This window comes from Poecilia reticulata, chromosome 18 (genome assembly GCF_904066995.2).
Source record: "Poecilia reticulata chromosome 18, P_reticulata-male-v2, whole genome shotgun sequence".
Lineage (NCBI taxonomy): Eukaryota > Metazoa > Chordata > Actinopteri > Cyprinodontiformes > Poeciliidae > Poecilia > Poecilia reticulata.
The window spans coordinates 26,957,037-26,980,124 of record NC_088847.1 but is presented as its reverse complement, the minus strand read 5'-3'; the positions used below and the strand labels follow the sequence as shown (position 1 = coordinate 26,980,124).

Genomic DNA, 23,088 nt, shown 5'->3' with positions numbered 1-23,088 from the left:
GGCATCTCCTATCTGAAGTAGAACAGAATAGTCATTTTTTCACCGTTTGTATCCCTTTGGCATGGGGACGCTGAGTCGTGGTTGTGTGCTCAGGCCATAGAGACACATCTATTTGTCATCCGTGATGTGTCCTACACACAGACCTGAGTTGTGTGTGGTGATTGGCAGCTGCGCACACACATAGCAGTTCACAGCATGTCCCTCATACGCGGTTCTATTCATTAATTTCCACCACAGGTTGGTGCTGTAGTCGTGTTTGTGGGACTCAGGCTCACGTCCTCCTCCAAACATCAAACATGCTGCAGTCACAGCGCAATAGAAGATCCATCTGGCATATGGAGTCCCCATTGCTGCTCGGCGCACAGAGATGTCAGAACCCCCAAACTAAAGACGGGGGAATCTTAAGCGTTTCTTCACCGGGTTTGAGACGAGCTACCCTAAAAAATAGCCCCCCTTTGAAGTCCGGCCTTCCTCCCTCCGCCTACTTAGGGGTTCAAACACTCTCTGCAGCTTGCAGGGACTGAGATGTATCCAGCTGCAATCTTTACGGCTGTTTGGTGTGGTCATTAGCACCTGGAAGGGTCCTTCCCAAGCATGGGCTGGTTTTGATGACCTTTATGTAGACCCAGTTTCCTGGCTGGATGGGGGTGGTTTTATTTATTTCCTGTAGAGGAGAACAGTCAGACGGCAGTAAATTTGCATTTAACACCTCTTTCTGTTTCAGGATCCTGATCATATAATCTGTCAAAGTTTGCTCCTTATCTGCTTTCTGTAAATCTGAAGGAAATATAGGTAATCTATATGTTCTTCCATAAACTATTTCAAATGGTGTTAACCCTTCCTGTGTGGGTGTAATTCTCATATATAGTTTTGCCAAATCTAAACAGTCTGACCTTGGCTTGCCAGTAGTTTCCATGTATTTCCTCAATCTGCTTTTCACAGTACCATTGGTTCTTTCCACCAATCCTGCACTCTGGGGGTGGTAGGCACAGTGATTCTTTAATGTCATTCCTAAGTGAGTAGCCATGTTTTGTACTACTTGGTTTACAAAATGTGATCACCAAACAATATTTATGTGGTCCACTTTGTGTGAGTTCAATAAAGTCCATATGCATTGTTTGAAATGGATGAGAGTTTTGGGAAACTTCCTCTTCTTGGTCTAATGTTTCCTTGAGGATTGTTTCTGACACAAACTGGACATGCAGTACAAAAAATTTTTTTAAGTAAGAATTTAATCCATATGTGGTAAAATGCTGTTGTATCATAGAGACCATCCCCCCTGTTGACACATGACAATGTCCATGTGTCAAAATTGCTGCCGCTCTAAATAGAGACTTTGGAAGGACCGGCTTCTACTTACTGAAAAAATGTTATCATCATTCAGTGTCGCCCCTTTAGTTATCCACATTTGTTTTTCTGCGTTTGGAGCATTATCTTGCATGTCTTTTAACACAGTTTTGTCTATTATTTGAGGATCTTCTATCTGTATTGAGAAATTGTCTCCCCCATGCTTCCCAGCTGCAGCTTCCTTTGCTACTTTATCAGCTAATCTATTGCCATTTGAAACCTCATCCTGTCCCGTGGTGTGCACTGCACACTTACAAACTGCTAGTTCAGCTGGTAAATACATGGCCTGCAAAAGATTCTTAAGCAAGGATGCATGGGTGACTGGTTTCCCTGTAGATGTTATCAAATTCATCAAAGCATAACTCTTTCTAAATAAAAATGACCATCCTGAAATTAAACCAAAACCTCAAATCCTCTAATTTTCCATTTCTTTTTGAATTTATTGACTATCAATCAAATCTGGATTAAAATGTTCTAGACTGAAGTCTAGAAAATGTTGCTTTTAATCACAATCATCAGTTTTTAGTAGCCGTTTACAAGGTTGCTTAAAGTCTCAGACTTTCCCTTAACCTCGCATGTCAGACAAGTTTACAATGTAAGTTTTTTATAAAAAATTAAATGGTCAATAATTTTATCCGTTACTCAATTTAGCAGAAAAATATCTCTCGTCTCAAAATAATTGTCATTCATCTCAATATAAAATACACAAACACAATCCCAATCAATCTGTAGATTCTTTATAGAATTAAACTCTAAGTTAAGTGTTTCAGTTAAATGCAAAGAAATACTTCATAGTATTTCAACACTGCAATATCAATTAAGTTCAACACTTAGATATGTTTAATTTAGTTCCAAACTTGTATATTTATTTCAAAGAAAATAAAACATTTGCAAATCATTATTAGTTTTGAATCTAATCCTTTTTAGTTTGTGTAATTTAGCCGTATCACACTCAGTTTTTTTTTTTTCTCTCTTTCTTAACTTTTAACCATTACAGTTTTTTCCTTCACAGTTTCCCAATCTATGGCTCGTGGGCCCTAAGAGGATCACTGGTCCTTCTGTTAAGGACTGAGTTAATGGGTACAAAATGAAAGATTTTTATCTAACATTGTACCTTAAAACCTTCAAAATGTTCTTTTCTAAATAGATAGTTCCTATATGCAAACAGGATTAGTAAGCACATTCTCTTATCACAGCGGTGTGTGTATAACTTATCTGCATTTCTCCTTTCTGTCTTGCTTCTCGCTTCCCCCTCCTGCTGCTAGCGTCACTGCAGCTGGTCCTCCCTCTGCCCCTTCTCCTGCTCCCTGTCAGTCCAACTGGCTCTGGTGTTGGATTATTTATAAGTTGTCCAGACCGTCCCTTTGTCCACCAATGAAACAAGCGGCAAACAGTTCAGTTTGCTTTCTTTTTCCAAACGTCTAGCAGGACTCCATACAGTAGTTTTGCTGCATGGCAGTTCCCAGATGTCAAGGAATTAGGACCAGTGGACACTTTATTGCCTTCAGTGTCCAGTTGGTAGAAATCATCCTGTCCTTTTTCGCTTCTTTATCAACTGGCTGGTGATGAAGGAGGGACGTCATCTGATTGGCAGGACAGATCTGAGCTGAGGTCAGAGGTCAGACGCAGCGCAGCGAGGCTCAGACAGAGGAAAAGGAAAGAAGCAAATAAGAGTCAATTAGTGTTTGCTTGCTTTTCTGTGTTTCTTTTTTTTTATACACAAACATTTTCCATATAACTTTCTTTTCTTTTCATCGTATAGTTTTTAGCCACTTATTATCCAACTTTTTAAGAAGTCATAAACCATTTCCTTATTCAAACACATATAAACATGAAACATGTTAAAAGCTGTAGTCTCTTTCATCATGTTCACCATTAACTTGTAAAATGTAGAATGTACGTTTAAGTTAACTTCATCTAAGACACGTCTCACCAGAGAACAATGGATTTCTCTAAATTTGTTGATCTCAGTGCTGCAGACTGTGAAGTCAGCGGGCAGCCCTCCTCTCAAGGCCTAAGAGTTACGAGGCTGGATAATGTCCAGGTCGGTACCTTACTCTGACCGCTGACCCCTCCAGATAGACAGCTAAGAATCATTTCACCAAGTTGGTGTTATAATATTATTCCGACACAATACATTAAACATTGTTCTCTGAGGACAATTTTATTATTTAGTTTTATTTTTCAGCTTCTCCTCCTTCAGGAAAGTCATGCCTCACTTTTAGCATACAAAGAAGTTGTTCCCATGCTTTATTTCAGTGAGACCTCTCTTTACTGGTTTTTCTTCAAAGGTGTAGGAATGCTCAAAAAAGAAAAACAAAACAAACACCAGTATTTCTTAAAACAAATTATTTCTCACTTGTGAGGTTTAAACCAAATTTTTTAGTAACATTAAAAATTATTTTGCATACACTGATTTCTTACAGGAATTCAATTTCTTTTATGGTTTTACTTAACGTGTCCCAAACTGCATGCACATGTCTCTAGCATTTCATCAATTTGGTCTGGTGGTTTGTGTTTTTGGGGTGTGGTAGAGTCTGATCAAGCTGAGGAGTTTAGCCTGTGCTGTCTTCTTCCTCCACCACCCCTTCTGTTATTCCATCTATTCTTTTTACATTCTTTCGCCCAGTGATCAAAATCACCACAGTTCCAGCAACCTTCTGGATCTTTTGGAGGATTATTTGGGGTCCCATTATCCCATTAAGGGGTCTCCCTCCCCTCTGACTGCCTCTGCCTCGTCCCCTACGGGGGCTTTGGAACAAGGCAGAAGTTTCTAATTCTTCAATATCATCTATATGAAAAACAATAATAGCAGAAATACTTGATTTATTGTCTGCTGGGACTGGGGCAGATGGAACGGCAGCAGCGACTGGGGGAGGGGTAGCTGCAGGAGCCTGCGCTCCCTGCAATGTTATGGCCTTTTCTCTGCCTGCATTGGGTTCATTATCTTCTGGTTTTACAAATAAGTTTTTAAGTGCTGCTCTTTTTTCCATTTTGACATGTATGTCATGCCACCAAGAAGTCTGGACAGCGTAATTTTCATCCCTTCTTAGATCCTCAGCAAGTGAGGAATTACAACATTTATTTCCCATTATTTCAGTACTGCAATTAGCTTACAAAGGCTTGATATTTTGTGCTTTTTCTTCAAAGAGAGTGCTCTAAGTGAGCGCTTAATGTCCCCTGAAGAACAGTCTTCTAGGCCAGACTAGTTCTGGTCCGGTTCTTCACCTAGGATTCTAATTCCGAGGACAGAAAGTTTTACTCTCAATGTTGAGCACCATTCACACTTGCACACACACAAAAAAATATTCCCTGCCTACGCGAGGATCCCTTTAAGGGCCACCTCATCCAGAGGGGGACTCTAAATTACCCCTCTTTCCTTTTCCCTGCCTACGCGAGGATCCCTTTAACCCTAGGTTTTGTACTTCATGAAGATCATCCTAGTTCTAAAAAGATTAGAATTTTCTGACTATTTTTTATTTATTTTTTTTATTTTTTGGTCAAGTTTCATAGGGTCAAAGAGATTTCCTCATCCAGAGAGGGGCTCTAAAATACCTCTCTTTCCTTTCCCTGCCTACGCGAGGATCCCTTTAACCCTATATGTTATGTAAAACAAATGACCTGGCAAATTTTATTTATTTATTTATTTATTTATTTATTTATTTATTTATTCTTCTTGCTTTAAAACTATTATTGATGGGCCAGGCTTTATAGGGTCAAAGAGATTTCCTCATCCGGAGAGGGGCTCTAAATATACCTCTCCTTCCTTGGGACTCAAACCCGATTTTGGGATTCAAACCCGAATAGCGCTTTTCACTCACGTTTCTGTTGGTTCGTTTTGTCTGTTCGGATCTCGTCAATCCGTCGTTGGCAGACAAAGTTGGACCTAGGACGCTGGCCTGGCGAAGAATTCACTTCCCGGGACTTTGTTTCCAGGTTCTGTTGACTCTGGCCGTGCACGGTTTCAGCGCGTCGTCCTTTGTCTGTCAGCGAAACGGGTATGTTGAGATCCCGGGTTTCGGCACCAACTGATAGGTATTTTCTGAAACCTACATGGAAAAAGAGAACCACAGACAACGTATATGAGTTTTTAGCCGACTTCTGCAGAAGGAGAAAAACTCTGTCAGCTCCTCCGAGCTGTTCACAGAGCGTTCTGCCAATCTTTGGATACAGCTTGTCTTTTATTATCAAACTTCAAAGAGGGAGGATAGGCAAGATAAGACAGCGGAGGAAACAGCTGAGGTCGTAAAACATTTTACCTAAACACAGCAAAGGTCGTAAAACAATTTAACATCTGTCCCATGATCTGAGCCCGGTTCAAATCTCGGTCAAACTGTTTCACATGAAGATAACAGGCAGCTGTGACTTCTAGGTCAATTCACACATACAGTTTAAAGAAGAGAACACTTTAACCTGACTAACATTAGACTGAATATGAACTAATAGTAACAACAAAATGATAATACCAAAAAATCCCTATCAGTGTCCTGGTGCCAAGTGCACATATGGACGCCCTTATGCCTGAACATGGTGTTTGTGATGGACAATCCGTGACGAGCACAGAAGTCCAACAACAGAACACCACTCGAGTTCAGATCGGGGGGGCCGTTCCTCCCAACCACGCCTCTCCAGGTCTCACTGTCATTGCCCACGTGAGCGTTGAAGTCCCCCAGTAGAACAAGGGAGTCCCCAGGAGGGGCACTCTCCAGTACCCCTTCTAAGGACTCCAAGAAGGGTGGGTAATCTGAACTGCCGTTTGGCCCATAAGCACAAACAACAGTCAGAACCCGTCCCCCCACCCGTAGGCGGAGGGAGGCTACCCTCTCGTTCACCGGGGTGAACCCCAACGTAGAGGCGCCCAGATGGGGGGCAACAAGTATGCCCACTCCAGCCTGGTGCCTCTCACCATGGGCAACTCCAGAGTGGAAGTTTGTCCAGCCCCTCTCAAGGAGACTGGTTCCAGAACCAGAGCCATGTGTCGAGGTGAGGCCGACTATTTCTAGCCGGAACCTCTCAGCCTCGCACACTAGCTCCTGTTCCTTCCCCACCAGAGAGGTGACGTTCCACGTCCCGAGAGCCAGCTTCTGCAGCCGAGGATCAGGCCGCCAGGGTCCCCTCCCTCGGCTGCCGCCCATAGCACAATGCACCTGACCCCTATGGCCCCTCCGACAGGTGGTGAGCCCATCGTAAGGGGGACCCACGTCTCCTCTTCGGGCTGAGCCCGGCCGGGCTCCGTGGGTAAAAGCCCGGCCACCAGGCGCGCGCCATCGTGCCCCACCTCCAGGCCTGGCTCCAGAGTGGGGCCCCGGTGACCCGCGTCCGGGCGAGGGAAAACCAAGTCCAAAGTTTGTATTCATCATAAGGGGTCTTTGGACTGTGCTTTGTCTGGTTCCTCACCTAGGACCTGTCTGCCTTGGGTGACCCTACCAGGGGCATAAAGCCCCAGACAGCATAGCTCCTAGGATCATTGGGACACTCAAACCCCTCCACCACGATAAGGTGGCAGCCCAAGGAGAGGTTCACTACATTAATCTATTATTATTCAGTTTTCTGACTTTAATTCTTTACTTTATTTACAGCTGGATGACCATAACCATAAGTTCACAGTCAAATTTGGTTCAGATGGTAGAGAATGCATGGTTTACTGTAAAAAACAAGGAACTGTTCTTCAGACAATAAAATCAGAGCGATCCGAAGAATATAACAAATTTATCAAGAAGTTAGGGAAAAAAATATCAGATGAAAATATCATCATTACTTCGGGTCAAAGGAATGATTCCCACATTATTGCAACACATTTTCCTTGTTTTTGTGTGAAGGAAGAAGAGCATCTCACAATAACTACATCAGCTAGAGTTGTTGAGAAACAGACAAAACGGGAAAGTGTTCCTAACGGTGATATACCTTATGATATACTACAGAAAAATGGAGATTAATTATGAAACTTTTATAGAAATAAATTTAGTATAAACGTGTATAATGTATCAGGACCATGTGGCTTATTTTGTTTCTGTCTTTGCAGATGAATCCAACAAAGGTGAAGAAAGAAGGGATGGAAGAAGATGAAGCTTCAATGGTTTGTGTTTTTGTAATTTCCTTTATGGTGTTTGCATCATTTTGCTACATTAGCCTACTATTATTATTCAGTTTTCTTCCTTTTATTAACAGGATGACCATCTACATCGCTTCAACGTCAAATTTGGTTCGGATCCTCAGAAATACACCATTGACTGTAAAAAACCACGCACTGTACTTGAGGTGATAAAATCGAAGCATTCCACAAAATATGAAAAAGAAATGGAGAAACCAGGGGAGAAAAAGAGGTTGGAAGAAAACCTCATCATAAAGGTGGGTGAAGGGAATGACTCCTACATTGTTGCAACACATTTCCCTTGTTCTTGTTTAGCAACCGATGAGTGTCTGACATTAACTACATCAAATAATATCATAGAGAAGAAGCAACAGGTCGGAGTTCTCCCAAGAGAAAAATATTCTGTTTTCTTCATAGATAAAGAAGGAGGGAAGGACACCAAATCCAAAACTCATATGATATTTAGATGTAACAATATTCAGCAGCAGTTTAGGTATTTCTGTGTTTATGGGAGGAAAGGGATGGCGGTGGAGGAAGCTTTAACACGGGACGGTCGCTTTGTTGATGGTCTCACAGACTTCACATTGTCTGATAACAAGACTGGAGACGTTACAAACTATACAGAAATAGTTGACAACCTAGATGGGAGCAAATTCCAGATATGTCTTCCAAGGAAGCGGAAAACGAAGGCAACAAATCCACCACAAGTAGTTCAGGAGCAAGACTCGACACAACAGACCAGCCAGGAGCAGCAGGAGGAAAATGCTTCTGCATCAACCAAAGTACAGAACACTGAAGTTATAAAGGTTTTAGAGTATGCAGCAAAGAATGGTGTCAGCTTAAAGATAGCAATAGAAAAATCAGTGGATCAAGTCGACCAGAAGGAGATCATTAAAATTCTGCGGGACCAGTTTCCAAGACTGAGAGAAATAATGATGAGTAGATTTACTGATCGTTCCTATAACAAAACCCTGAAAAATCTGAAAGAGGAAAAGTTTGGAAAGATCCAGCAGTCATTCAGTGAAACTCATAGACTTGAGAAGTTGCTGAAAATGGGTAAATCTGTCTGTAAAGTCCTTGTTAAGAGGAAAGACTTAATAGACAATCAGGTTTCTGATGTTTGTCAGGGAACAGGCTTTGTGCTGTTTGACAGGTTTATCCTGACCAGTGCACACCTGTTTGAAAAATGTTTCAAAGGAAAGGAACTGCTGGATCAAATACACGTCTCTGCTCGATTTCAATATAATGATGACCCAGAGAAAAATTACTTTTACTTCTCTGCTGAGAAAACACTTATTGACATTGACAATAAGCTGGATTATGCTGTACTGGAGCTCAAACCTGAGGGTCAAAATTCCACCCAAAACAATGCAGAAAATGTGAACGTACCACCAGGGCTGCTGAACAGATTTGGTCCACTTCCTGGAAATGGAGAGGCCTGTCTTATTGGACACCCTGCAGGAAGTGTGAGGAAAATTGATCCTACATGCATCATTGAGCCAGAAAAGAGAGAACAGGCTGTCGAGGATCATTTAGCTCCTTATGAAAAAACTATGTTTACGATTATGTCAGTCGTTGAAACAATTAAATCTCAAGGCATTGAGAGCATAATGGTTGGTGGAACTAAAGCTGATGAAGTGGAGACTTACCACACTTTCATGTATCATGGAGCTTCTGGCTCTCCAGTGTTTGGTGCTGATTTCAAAGTTTTTGGGATTCACACTAGAGGATATACTTATGGATTTGGAAGGCATGAAACGAGTGTTATTGAGTATGCACAGCAACTGCTCTCAATATTCCAAAGATTTGTGATTAATCTGAAGAAAAGTGGAAATGATGAGATGCTGGAGAAGGTTAAGGAGGCAGTGACCGAAAACGAAGACCTTAAAAATATCCTCAAGGTTGAGCCGATGGAGGTAGATTAGGCCAACTGGAAATGCTACAGTTCAGGTTAAAACGTTTCTGACCTACATATTTCCCTTTCTCAAGATTCAGAAATTTATTTGCTAGACCTGCTAAATTCTTGCAGTCACAGAAGATAGTGACTAGGCTGCCAGTCCATTTCAGACAAAACAACCATTTACACATCTTGGATATGAAGATGCGACTCCTATCCAAACCTGCATTATCAGAAAGAAACCTGAAAATATGTGGACAGACCATCCAACTCCATGTAGAAAGGTCCAGTCAAGATTTGAGTCCAGGACCTGGACAAAGTTATCAGGCATATTTTCTTACCTCCTGGTCCACTAACAGAAATTCTTCACAAGAAACAACAAATCAGTTAAAGATTATGTGCTCCTCCATCCATAAATCAATTATCTGCATCCTTCTATTCCTACAAGATCTCTGAGGTGCCTGTCTACACCGGTCATTGGGTGAGAGGCGGGGTACCCCATGGACAGGTCTCTGTCCAGATTAGAGACCCCTGACCTCTTATTTCTTGCCTTGATGCACTGCAAGTCGTTGGGTCTCTAAACAGGTTTTTAAATTGGTTTAATTGATCCTGAACAAAACGAAAATTTACTCACTAAACAGCAGACATGAATTCATGTTCTACAAACTTTCTGTTTTCCTTTTGTCATGCTGCTGCTGCCCAATAATTTCCCAGTTTCAGTGTCAATAAAGTACATTATCTTCAGTTTTCCTTTGACTGCTGATGGCCAAAGATTAAACCTGCATCTGTCTTTTATCTGGCCAAACTTTAACGATTCTATTGTTAACTTGATCAACATATTGCTAGTTGATTGAATCAGGGGTATGGGGGTTCAGATGGCTGGTGCCAGTCTCCAGTGGTCATTGGGTAAGATGGTTTAGTGGCGTTTTCTGTGCTTTATTCTGTGGTTTTATTGTTTTTCTTTGTTTAATCATCTCATCTATTGTCTACATTCATTGCATTGAACACAACCAGCTGAAGTTACATGATCTGCAAACTTCACACCTGATCAAAGTGTTTCAAATCTCATCCAGATCATGTTAAATTACTTCATTTATTCCCAACCAGGTTGTATTTTTCTTCAGTGATTGAATGAAATGTAATCAGTTATCATATATCTTCACCACTGTTGCAGAGCTCATGTATTTCTGATTGTACTCCTGAGATGATGTCGCTCTACATTATGAACTTCTTTGTTTATCCATATTCAGATCATTTTAAACCCTCTGTAATCCATTCATTTTCATTTTCATTGTTTTTGGATTTCCATTTTACTTTCCTGTCATTTAAATGTCATTTTCTCTTTTTTTCCCAACAAATAAATATGAAACCTGTCAGTTTACTGACGGCTTCTAATCAAATGTCTCGTACTTTTAGTATAAATGTTAAATGTCCAATTTCAGGTTGAAATACTTTGCTTTCACTATATATATAAATGGAGAACTATTCCCTTTAATTTTAAGTAAAACAGTTGCTGTAAATCCTACAACAACAATTATGAGTAATGAAAATTAGACCAATATTGTATTTTTTATTATTTCAACATAAAACAAAATATATAACGGACACTTATCCAGTTTATTCATATCATTAAGTAAATTTAGCCCTTATTTTGTAGAAGTCTACAAAGTGTATACTGTAGTAAAGGATTAAAGTATTGTCATTAGATTTAATCATCCAGTGATGCAGACTATCTGTAAACTCACAGCAGGCTTGGTGGAGTTACTATCGTCTTACTGTTGGTTCCATGAGATAATAAAGAAATGCAGAGTTTTGTTTTAAAATATAATTATTTTTGGCACCACAATAAAAAAATTGTTTCAGAAAATAACATGAGCTGCAAGTTCATGATGTGATTTTTAATCTATACCTTATATTGATAAAACATCATCATCCTGCTTCCTGTTGTATCAAACAGGAAACTATCAGATGAGGATCCTTATGTAGGAGACTTTTCTTAAATACATTTTCTGAAAAATAACTGCAAAATATTTGTTTTTGGCTTCAATTGGTAAATATTTTTGTATTTTAATTTACCTTGTCCCTGCTTCAGAATGTAGGAAAGTACAAGATGTTATTGACAACAGTAATAAATAATAAAATACTGAATTTAATCTATTATTTAGATAATTTCTATTGTTTATCTCCAAAGTGTATGGAGAGCCATTTCAGCCAAAATTAAATAAATAAATGGGTGAAATAAATAAAAAATTAGTAAAATAAATCAAAAAATGAAGAAAATGAGAGAATAAATAAATAATTTGTTAAATAATTTAGCTTTTTCATTAACCCAATTTTTCATTTATTTATTTTTTATATTATCAATTTCTCTTTTTTCATTTATCTATTTTTCATTTACCCATTTTTTAATTTAGCTTTTTCATTAACCCAATTTTTCATCTCTTTATTTTTCATATCAATTTCCCAATTTCTCTTTTTCATTTATCTATTTTTCATTTATCCCTTTATCCATTCACCCATTTTTCATTAGTTTATTTTTCAATTAACCACTTTTCAATTTCCCTTTTTATTAACCCAATTTTTTCATTTATTTATTTTTCAGATTATCAATTTCTCTATTTATCTTTTTCATTTATCTATTTTTCATTAATCTATTTTTAATTTAACCATTTTTTGATTTCCTTTTTCCATTAACCCGGTTTTCTATTTCCCAGTTCTCATATATCCCTTTTTTATTTACTCAATTTTCTTTTATCTATTTTTCATTCAACATTTGTTTGAAAAATCTTTACTTTTCCCATTTTCCAATTCCCCTTATTCATTTAGTATTTCCTTATTTTCTTATTTATCACATTCTATTTCCCCGCAAATCTTAGGAAAAAAATAAATGCAAATGAGGAGAGGCACGTCATCAGGCTACAACTTCCCCAATTGGTTGGTTAGCGTCACCATACTTTGCTTCAAGAAAGATGGCGACCTACTAACGGGTTATCAATAAGCTGAAGCTCATTAACTTCATTAGAAAATAGTGTTATTAGCCCTGACTTTAGTTCTCGTGTGGCCGCTCAGACAGAACGTGTTTCAGTTGGCGGCTCTCATGGACTCAGAGCTTCACCGTCGGGAGTTTTTATAGTTTGGACGAAGCGGCCGCTGAAGTTTTGTGTTTTGTGGACTTGGAGAAGGCGTTCAACCGTGTCCCTCGGGAGGCCCTGTGGGGGGTACTCCAGGAGTATGGGGTACCGGGCCCTTTGATACGGGCTTTCAGGTCCCTGTATGACCGGTGTCAGAGTCTGGTCCGCATTGCCGGCAGTAAGTCGGGCTCATTTCCGGTGAGAGTTGGACTCCGCCAAGGCTGCCCTTTGTCACCGATTCTGTTCCATTACTTTTATGGACAGAATTTCTAGGCACAGCCGAGGTGTTGAGGGGATCCGTTTTGGTGGCCTTAGGATCGCATCTCTGCTTTTTGCGGATGATGTGGTCCTGTTGGCTTCATCGGAACGTGATCTGCAGCTCTTACTGGAGCGGTTTGCAGCCGAGTGTGAAGCGGCCGGGATGAGGCTCAGTGCCTCCAAATCCGAGGCCAGGGTCTTGAGCCGGAAAAGGGTAGAGTGCCTTCTCCGGGTCAGGGGGGTCGTCCTGCCTCAAGTGGAAGAGTTTAAGTATCTGGGGATCTTGTTCATGAATGAGGGAAGAAGGGAGCGGGAGATCGACAGGCGGATTGGGGCAGCGTCTACTGTGAAGCGGGCGCTGTACCGGTCCGTTGTGGTGAAGAGAGAGCTGAGCCAAAAAGCGAAGCTCTCGATTTACCGGTCGATCTACGTTCCCACCCTCATCTATGGTCATGAGCTTTGGGTCATGAAAGAAAGAACGAGATCACGGGTACAAGCGGCCGAAATGGGCTTCCTCCGCAGGGTGGCTGGGCTCTCCCTTAGAGAGAGAAGCTCGGTCATCCGGGGGGAGGGGGGGGGGGAGCATGGGGAAGTGGGATGAGCTCGACTTTTCTCGACACCGCGATTGCATTTCATTTTCCTGGGTTCTTATTGGCTGAATCCCCAAGAGTGGAAATCAATAAGATGTTGGATTTTAGCTTCTGCAGTAGCGCCAACATGGCTTTCACTGTGCGTATTTATGCATGTTGAGGTACATTTGGTGTTTGTACTATTAAGAAAGACACCTGCAGTCTTATGTAATTTATGTTGGACTATAATCCAAGGAGAAGGACTGAACTATAGAAACTGGAAAACCATAATTAATGCCTTGCATAAGGTTAATAACACAATCAAAAGATGTATTGGACATATTGAAAACAAAAACATACAAAAGAACAATGCTGAAACTATTCTACCAATAATATCACCGAATGAGCAACTTGACCTGATGACTAATGTTTTTATTCATAATCATGAATTGTAGCTTTGTATGAAAATGTTATTTTGCTTTTATGTTATTAGAGGACAAAAATATGTTTTAGCTGTAAAGAATAAAGAACAAATAAAAAACAAACATATTTTCATGTCATTTGTGTTATTAGGCCATAGATAATTAACACGGGGCTGCACAGTGGTGCAGCTGGTAGAGCTGTTGCCTTGCAGCAAGAAGGTTCTGGGTTCGATTCCCAGCCCCGGTCTTTCTGCATGGACTCTCCATGTTCTCCCTGTGCATGGTGGGTTTTCTCTGGGTACTCTGGTTTCCTCCCACAGTCCAAAAACATGACTGTCAGGTTAATTGGTCTCTCTAAATTGCCCCTAGGTGTGAGTGTGTGTGTGTGTGCATGGTTGTGTGTCCTGTGTGTCTCTGTGTTGCCCTGCGACAGACTGGCGACCTGTCCAGGTGACCCCGCCTCACACCCGGACCGTTAGCTGGAGATAGGCACCAGCAACCCTCCCGACCCCACTGAGGGACAAGGGTGTAAGAAAATGGATGGATGGATGGATGGATGGATGGATGGATGGATGGATGGATGATTAACACACAGCATCCCTGCTGAAAGTTGGTCAGCAGGTTCAAAACAGACATTAATCCTCATTAAGAGCAGGAATAATTTGTCCTGATATGGAGAAAACAAAACATCAAAAATAACTCACTTTCTTGTCTAATAATTCCTTATTCCTAGACTTACTATGAAAATATGTATTCACACTGTTTCTCCGTTAGACCTGTGAAGTAATCCGTGTTGTTTGTTTGCACACACCTGTGTGTCATATGAGGGGCGTCGACCCCAGACTGCATATCATGAAACTGCTCAGCTTTCTCACTTCCTGTTTTACACTTGAACTCGTAGTTCCTCTTTGAGATGAACAAAAACTTCTTATTCTCTGACTCAGTTTTTCTGTCGTCCATTTCATCTGTTCAGCAGATACTGAGGTAAGAAACATCCACTGAGTACTGATGAAAGTATGTTTCACTGTTTAAAAAATGTTTTTATCCATCAAAGTTTAATTTTTTAGGCTTTTTTTTATCTGTATTCTTTTACTCTTATTGAAGAGATTTAAGAGTAGATAAATAATAACCTGAAGGGAGTTTCTCCAACACAGCCTCTGTTGATCTGACATCTTGTTGCTTTTCCTCCAGAGGATCTCAGTTATTATTGTTCAGTTGAAAAAATGAAATATCACAGCAATAAAGTTAGAAAACATACAATATGGAGTTTGTTCAATGCACTGAAACTCAACTACACGTGTTTTATTTTTTAAAGTCATTTTTTTGCCCTTTTTCGTGATTTTTTTTACAACACAATTTGCACCTGAAGAAAGCTTGTAGGTTTAGTTTTCATTTGAATCATTGAATCATATCTGTGCTGCATGGAGTCGACCCACAGCTGGAACCTGTGAAAAGGCACCGCAGCCCAGAACTGTTTGCTCAGAAACATCATCTATAGACGTCATTAGTCCAACCGGGAGTCATAGGATCAAACACAAGTTTTCTGTTTTTTTCTTTACTTCTTTTTCTGGTTCTTTGTTCTGTTAGGTTAAAAACTAGTTAAAAGCATTTGATGTTACTTAAACTGGCCAGCTGATCATTTGCACCACTTCATTTGTTTTCCCTCCTGGAATCTTCTGCACAAATTTTACTCATATTTTCAGACAAATGCACTTTAACCACAAAGTGCAACATCTGCTTTCTCACTGTTTTTATGAATTCCCAGCAGTTAATAACAATAACATACCCCAGGCACGTTGCAAACAGCCAGACTCTCCTAACATCTCCTAACTCAAGCCTTTTTATTCCCTATCATCACATTTAACCTCAGTGATTGTTCCTAAGTCACATATAAAAACCATAATAACCTCAAGAGAACTTCCCTCTTTAACAGATACGTGTTTATGGGACGCTGTTAATAATCGACTGGAGCCAAAAAGTCTTGATTTTCTCGTGAAATGATTTCCTCACACCTCCTGCCAGACTTTCACTTCTGTGCCTAAGTTATGTAAAACAAGTTGCAGGACGAAAATAAATTTGACTCATTTTCCTGTTTCTGCATTTCACCAACTTGAACACGCAACTGTCTCTGCAGAGGATGAGGCATCTGAAGATTCTAGCACCGCTCCTCTTCCTCTTGCTGATCCAGGGTCAGACGGTGAACGGGGATGACGGGAGGCCGACCTGCAGGCGCTGTGACCTCCATTACGCCTGTAACTGCTCCTACAGTGGGTTCACCCGCGTTCCCATGGTAACAGACCAAGCGCTGAGCCTTGATCTCTCCTTCAACAACATCACCACGGTGACCCAAGATGACCTGATGGGACACTCACGGCTAACGCTTCTGGATCTCCATGGTAACAATCAAGGGATTCAAACTGAAACAACCAGTAGAGCGTGTCTGAATGCCGGCGTTTCTGTCCTGCAGCTAACGGGTTAGCTGAGATCCATCCGTCAGCGTTCGCCTCTCTGTGGAGCCTGGAGGAGCTCGATCTGTCTGACAACCAGCTGACGGTTCTCAACGCCAAGTGGTTCATCGAGCTGGAGCTGCTGAAGCATCTCAACCTGCTCAACAATCCGTACGGGTGAGGAGGGCAGCTTACGCTCTGATGCAGAGGTGTTTACCCTTTACATTTTGTGAAGATCCCCAAAGCCTTACCACGGGTTCTCAGATGGATGAAGGTCTTTACTTTGAATGGGCCATTTGACCACATGAATATGTTTAAATAGAAACCATCCCATTCTAGGTCAGGATAAACATTTAGGGTTGTTGTCCTGTTGGAAGGTGAACCTCCATGCCGTCTCTTGTCCTTTTTGCAACCAAATGCCTGAACAAAGACCAGACTCATCACATGCATGTCCTTCTTGGCCTCCTGTAGTTTTCTCGGCTCCCCTTCGTTGTTTCTTGGACTTTCCGGACTGAGAAGGCTGATGTTTGGAGGTCCAGATCTAAAGGAGCTGAGGAGAGACGACCTATCAGGAGTCACCCACCTGGAAGAACTGACTGTTCACGCCAACAATCTGGACAGGTAACCAGCCCTCATTTTTCTAGGTTTTCCTTTCTAGCACCCAGATGTTCTCAGAGTCTTTTAAATTGTGCTAGATGAGCAGTTCTCAAAAGATTCTGGTGGTCTTTGTTTTTCACTGGACTTTATTGGGTTTTGCTTCTCTTTTTTTACATGTCCTGTCCAGCAGTGTGGCAAATTTCAGCTAAAAAAACAAAAAATGTATAAATAAATGCCAAGCAGTTTATTCATGGAAATAAACAAAATCCAAAGCCCCTTGGTTTTCCTCTTCCTTTGACTCGGTCTCTCTGCAGATACGACTCTGGTACGTTTGGGGACATTTGGCCTCTGGGTCGTGTCACTCTGAGTCTTCACGGCCCGTTTTTAACAAACCCTGCGTTGGCTGCAGCTGTGCTCAATGATGTGTGCTACCCTGAAACTCGGCTCACTCTGTCAGACCTCCACCTGGCTCATTATGTGTCTGTTCAACCTTTTAAAGATTCAATCAACATGATCAGGTTTGATAATAACTTCCCTTTTGCTGCTAGAATAACTTAAATGGAGCAAAATGTTTTGTAAACATTAATTCTCCTTTGGTTCTTCTCTCCAGATATCTGTCTCTCCGTAATGTGTCGCTGTCTGATGAAGCCTGTGTCTCTATGCTGGCACTGGTAGATGGAGTCCCGCTCAGATCCCTCTCCATTGTGGGTTTAACTCTGACAGGCGAGGGCAGGTAGGAAACCAACATGCCAGCTGTTCATCACTCTTTTGGTCAAACTTTATCCATCCATCCATTGTCTGTACCCAATTATCCTTGAAAGTTTGTAGACTTCATGGAATCTATCTGCAGCAGTCACTGGGCAAAAGTCTGTCACTGCAACACAGACATACGGGACAAACAATCATTAACAAATGGCAATTTAGAGACACCAGTTAACCTGACAGTCATGTTTTTGGACTGTGTGAGACAGTCGTACGGCCTAAGCTGGGCTTCAAGTAGGCACTGGGTTGCCTCAAGACATTAATACCAATCAGGCGAAACATCTGATGAGACTACTAATGGATGAATAATTTTGATCTTGACTGTTCCTCAAAACCTGAATATTTAGTATGCGATGTGGCTAAAACATTTCCTGGCTTTGCGTTAGGTGGGTAACGGCTAACCGGACAGATCTGAGTAGCATGGACGAGTTCTTTGCTAGTGACGTCGCAGTTTTTGACATTTTGAAGTTTATTATAGGTACAGAACTGCAGTATCTGTTGCAGTACCAGAAGAAGCTCTCCATTATTAACGCAAAGGTAAAAATCACACTTCACATACAAAAAAATCTGTCTGCATGGTGGTAATGTGAATCAGGCTATGATGCTTTTTATTCTTAAATCATAGTTTGATAAGTAGGCAAATAATTTTTCATCTCCTTGTCATTCATGTTAACCAAACAGCATTTTATTTTGAGTTCTGTATTTTCGTGTGGTTACATCCTAAATCATATAAAAATACATCTTAAAAACTGATAAACGTTTTCCTCACAGCTCTGTTCTCATTTTACTTTCAGTTGTTCCTGTTATCCTGTTACTTAACCAAGATTATGGTGAACACATTATACTTGGATGTGTCCAATAATCTGCTGACCGACCCGACTCTATCTTACATGCTGTGTGACAGCGAAGAAACCCTCCAGGAGCTCCGAGTTTTAAACATCAGCGGGAACCATCTGAAGGTGTCAGCGTTAAACCTGAGGTAAAATCTGTATAAAATTGCTCAGAGTGCCAACCTTTGAACGTTTGTTCAATAGTCTTTGTCCACGTTGAGTCGTCTGGTCACCAAACTCACCAAGCTCACCCAGCTGGATGTTAGCAAAACCGGCTACAACTCCATGCCCCCCAGTTGCTCCTGGCCGTCCACTCTGAGGTACCTGAACATCTCCCGGGCTAAGCTAACCATCGTCACTCCCTGTCTTCCAAAATCTCTGGAGGTACAAAGACTGGGTCAAAGACCAGTAAACCTTCCCACTGAAAAGATGCTTTCTATTTATCTCATTCTTGCTTCTTTACAGGTGTTGGATTTAAGCTATAATGACCTCAAAGACTTTGTGTTGACAATGCCAATTCTGAGAGAGCTCCACCTTTCTGGGAACAAGTTCCTGAGGTTACCAGCAGGGGGTTCATACCCCAATCTGCAAACACTCACAATACAGGTAAGAAACAATCCCATTCATCACGTTTTGTCTCTGTGTTCTCCATGCTGATCCATTCTGGTTTTGTACATTGCAGTCAAACACCTTGAACGCGTTCAGCCTTTCAGACCTTCAGTCATACAGACGACTTGAGAAACTCGAGGCAGGATACAACAAGTTTGTTTGCTCATGTGAATTCGTCACATTCCTCCGCTCACAACTAACAGGAAGTGGAGATGTGAAAATAACAGACAAACATCAGACCTATGTCTGTGACTTCCCTCTCTACCTGCAGGGGGAGGCAGTGAGTCAAGTTAGCCTCTCCATCATCCAGTGCCAGCCGGTTTTGTTTGTGTCTGTTAGCTGTGGGGCCGCACTGCTTCTTGGGATACTGGTTGCTGGCCAGCTTTGGCGATGCCACGCATTCTGGTTCCTGAAGATGACCTGGGCATGGCTCAAGGCCAAGAGAAGTTCCCAACGACGACGGCAACACAGAAACACGGAGGGATCAGATCCATTGCTGTCCTTTGATGCATTTGTTTCCTACAGTGAACAAGATGCCAGCTGGGTGGAAGACTTTCTGGTACCTGAGATGGAGGAGCCGAGGTAGCCTTTAAACGTCTTTGTTTGCACTGGTCCTTCTTGACTGTTGGCTGTTTCCCCATTGCTTTGGCTCTTGCATTCTACCTCACTGAATGGGTGCATGTAAATTATGATTTATCTTAATTCTACAAACATCTTCACTAGAAAAATAACAATATGAAGTCTGTCAGTGAACAAAGTCAGACTAGTGTGATACGGATGCAATAGGATGTATGAAGCCACTTTGTAAATATTGTCTTTTGTCAGATAATTGCATGATATACTGAAATATGAGCCTCATATAAATAAGGACACGTTTCCTTCTTGTATAAGTTTCTTTGTAATTGTAAAGTCTTGGACTTTCACGTAGAGTATCAAGAGCCTGCTGTAGATCCCAAGATAGTATTTTCTTGGAAACTTGTTTTAGCATCTTGCGGTCTGTCTTGAAGTAAACCTGCTTGAAGGATCAGAATGAAGCATGTTGGCAGTAGTTTTGACCACACTCCACTTTTAGACTATTTCCCACAAAGGGAAATGTTTGCATTCTGTTGAAACCTGGTTTAATCCCTTCTTAGACTCATAAGCTGCTGAGTTTTTATAGTCTCCAAACTTAGTCCTACAGGTTTTAGATGCTTCCCGGCTCCCAGGTGTGCTGGAGGGCTTCTTGTTCAAATTGTATTTATAATAAAGGACATAAGATGATGTGGATTCTTATCTGGTTACAGTGACTCAGACTCAGAGAATCCAACATCCCCGCTGACTCTCTGTCTCCACAAGCGAGACTTTCTTCCTGGACACTGGATCATGGACAACATCATGAGCGCCATCGAACGCAGTCGTCATACTATCTTCGTCCTCTCAGAGAACTTCGTCCAGTCCGACTGGTGCCGCTATGAACTGGACTTCTCCCACTTCTGGTTGTTTGAGGCCGGCGGAGACGCTGCCATTTTGATTCTGCTGGAGCCACTGTCCAAGGACGACGTCCCCAAACGTTTCTGCAAACTGCACAAACTCATGAGCTCCACCACCTACCTGGAGTGGCCTCAAGAGGAGGAGAGGAGGCTGGAGTTCTGGAGGAGTCTCCGCAATGCTCTGAGAGGAGACAATGAGCAGGAGAACTAATCACTTGATGATTCCGATTTACAAATCTATACTTGGCTTGGCTCCAGCATACTTAAACTCTATTTTACATAGATTTGTAAAAAGGGAAGCAAGCATTCAGTGTGATGCTCCTTCAGCCTGGAATCAGCTCCAGTCTGAACTCAAGATGTCAGAATTGATTTCACTTGACTTACTGTATTTCGAGCGATTCTTAAAAACAGGCAACAAGATTCTTTTAAACAGTGTCACTGTTTTTAAATTATTTTATACTGTTTTACACTTGTGCATATGTTTTAATTAATTTGTATTTTGTAATCAGGTTGCTGTGTATTGCAGACTTCAGCCCAGGTCCCTCTTGAAAATGAGATCTAGAACACAACGGGGCTTACCTGGTTAAATAAAGGAAATAAAAAAAAATACAAAACCAAAAAGAGAAAAGGAAGAACTTGTCAGAGAGACAGTTGAGAAAAGATTGAGATGGATAGCTGCATGTTGGCCTGTACTAATGTCTTGTAAATACATGCATGATATATTTGATTTTTGCTTAAGGGTTTAGTTTCTGTGCCAGGGCGCTCATGATCCCAGACATGGACCTTACCAAGCTCCGCCCAGAAACGCCCTCGAAATTCCCACGTGGCTGCATGTCTCACAAACAAAGCCTCGCGGTGCTTAGTTTCTATGTAAACATGGCGTCTTTCATTTTGACTGACTCTCTGCAGAGTATTTCTGAGTCGATTAGTGTAGCATTTCTGCCGGATTTTCACAAAATATCAGCCACGACAATGGACAGGGGAACCAACAAGTTCATGTCATCTTTTTTGGACGACATCAAGGTGTTTCAGCCACCCGATGTCTCCAACATTGTGGAGCTAAATGCTACCAGTTGATGAGGAAAACAGCAGATCCTCACACCCTCAGCATAAATATAGCTGTGGACAAGATCACTGATGCTTATTGTTCTTGCAAGGCTGGGTAAGTCGGGCATTCATGGTTTTGAGGGTTACTTTTGAATTAGTGATTTCTGTTGTTGGCAAATGTTTGAGTATTCCTAGGCATACTCAAACATACATACTCAAACATACATACACTGTACTCAGTGCTAGCATGGCTAACATGATTACAGTTTTGTAAAAAGCCGTTTTTACTAAACTGTAAAATAAAATACAGTTACTGTATAACTGTAAAATTAAATCTTTAATGTATGTCAGATACGGTACACATTGCATATTGATCTGTTCAGCTAACGTAAGACTAACAGACAGGCTTCAAGATGTAAAAGTTGCATCGGTACTGCCATTATGCTGTACTTGGCTAAAAGGTTTTCATAATGGATGTGTTTATTATTGACTCTTTTTTTTCATTCACTAGACACAAAGAAAGCAAAGCAATAATACTTACACCAGCAGACAATCCTTTGTTCTTATTAATCCTACGACGGTTGAGCTGCAAATACGGTCGTGCACAAGCTTTGATACAAGCAAGACATTCCGTTTCAGATTTTGGAAATCTGTGAATTTTAGTTCCACAAATACGATCAGGATACCTGACATCGCCTGTACAGATACCCCACTGACGGTGTAGAACCATTCTTTTTCAAGTCTTGACGCAAAAACTTTCTGCCGGTCTGCTGGTCCACAATGTACATTAGCATGTGTTTACTACTGTAGCTTGTGTTTGTGAGATGGTCACGCACGTGGTAGCTGCGCTGTGACATAAAATGGGCATTAGCCAATGAAACGCGGTCCCTGTGGTAAGGTCCATTGTGACTTCACAACTGCAAAGATGCAGTAACAGCAAGCTAGCATCTAGCCATACTGTAAAGTCAAGTGCAGCGACATAGTTTTCTCTTCTTACCACAGCAATCACTTATTTATAATCGCAAAATAAACATTAAGCCTTAAACCATGCAACTGCGACAAACTGAATGTTCTGCTCTTCATGTGGGAAATATTTTAGTTTTAGGGGTGTTGTTGTCGGTTGCTATGGCAATGAGTCTGCGCGTAGCTGTGCTGATACAGAAAGCAAGCAAGAAAGGAGAAGCTGTTAAAAGGAGAAGCCCCCTAGTTGTACTTTAAAGGCTTCTCCTTTGCTGTGGATCATAGCACGAAATTAATAATACCTAAATTTCCAAGTTTGATTGTTAATAACTGATAGGTATTTTTCTCGAACCTTCAATAAAAGAACCACAGACAACGTATATGAATTTCATGACCAAGCTTTTGCAAAAGGAGAAGACTCAGCAAACTGCTCCTCCAAGCCGTCCACTGAGCAAAGATTGCAACAAACCAGAAGTTGGACTAGAATTTATTTCAATGTCATTGTGAATGTCAGCTTCTCATTTTCAACAGTGCATTTGCATGTGGGCCACACTTTGCACACCTCAGGGATGTAACCAAGCACTGCTGCTGAGGTTCAAAGTTTTACTTTATGACAAGAACATCATGTATGTTGTCTTATCTAGCTTGCTCC

General features: G+C 41.2%; 2 protein-coding genes and 1 long non-coding RNA gene across 3 annotated transcripts; 2 read left to right on the top strand and 1 right to left on the bottom strand.

Moving 5' to 3' along the window:
- Positions 1-1,503: 1,503 nt before the first annotated feature.
- LOC145548712 (uncharacterized) lies at positions 1,504-5,283 on the bottom strand. The gene is made up of 2 exons (XR_014084718.1): positions 5,169-5,283; positions 1,504-2,953 (listed from the first exon to the last, which is right to left on the bottom strand). It is a non-coding gene; the product is annotated as an uncharacterized LOC145548712 (long non-coding RNA).
- A 2,086-nt stretch (positions 5,284-7,369) lies between these two features.
- Positions 7,370-10,079, top strand: LOC103480940 (serine protease FAM111A-like). Its single transcript, XM_081599555.1, has 2 exons — positions 7,370-7,423; positions 7,516-10,079. The coding sequence occupies exons 1-2, from the start codon at positions 7,370-7,372 to the stop codon at positions 9,361-9,363; spliced, it is 1,902 nt and encodes a 633-aa protein (XP_081455681.1). The 3' UTR covers positions 9,364-10,079.
- Positions 10,080-14,595: 4,516 nt separating this feature from the next.
- LOC145548676 (toll-like receptor 2) lies at positions 14,596-22,525 on the top strand. The gene is made up of 12 exons (XM_081599556.1): positions 14,596-14,699; positions 15,850-16,111; positions 16,183-16,339; positions 16,634-16,783; positions 17,074-17,277; positions 17,370-17,492; positions 17,908-18,058; positions 18,316-18,480; positions 18,556-18,735; positions 18,817-18,957; positions 19,034-19,542; positions 20,244-22,525. The coding sequence occupies exons 2-12, from the start codon at positions 15,853-15,855 to the stop codon at positions 20,638-20,640; spliced, it is 2,436 nt and encodes an 811-aa protein (XP_081455682.1). The 5' UTR covers positions 14,596-14,699; positions 15,850-15,852; the 3' UTR covers positions 20,641-22,525.
- The last annotated feature ends 563 nt before the right edge of the window (positions 22,526-23,088 follow it).

Excerpts from the sequence above, each read along its gene's own strand:
- LOC103480940 (XM_081599555.1), top strand. The coding sequence starts at position 7,370 with ATGAATCCAACAAAGGTGAAGAAAGAAGGGATGGAAGAAGATGAAGCT. Across the intron at positions 7,424-7,515 it reads AAGAAGATGAAGCTTCAATG|GATGACCATCTACATCGCTT; the intron begins GTTTGTGTTTTT and ends TTTTATTAACAG.
- LOC145548676 (XM_081599556.1), top strand. The coding sequence starts at position 15,853 with ATGAGGCATCTGAAGATTCTAGCACCGCTCCTCTTCCTCTTGCTGATC. Across the intron at positions 16,112-16,182 it reads AACGCTTCTGGATCTCCATG|CTAACGGGTTAGCTGAGATC; the intron begins GTAACAATCAAG and ends TCTGTCCTGCAG. Across the intron at positions 18,059-18,315 it reads TCTCCATTATTAACGCAAAG|TTGTTCCTGTTATCCTGTTA; the intron begins GTAAAAATCACA and ends TTTTACTTTCAG.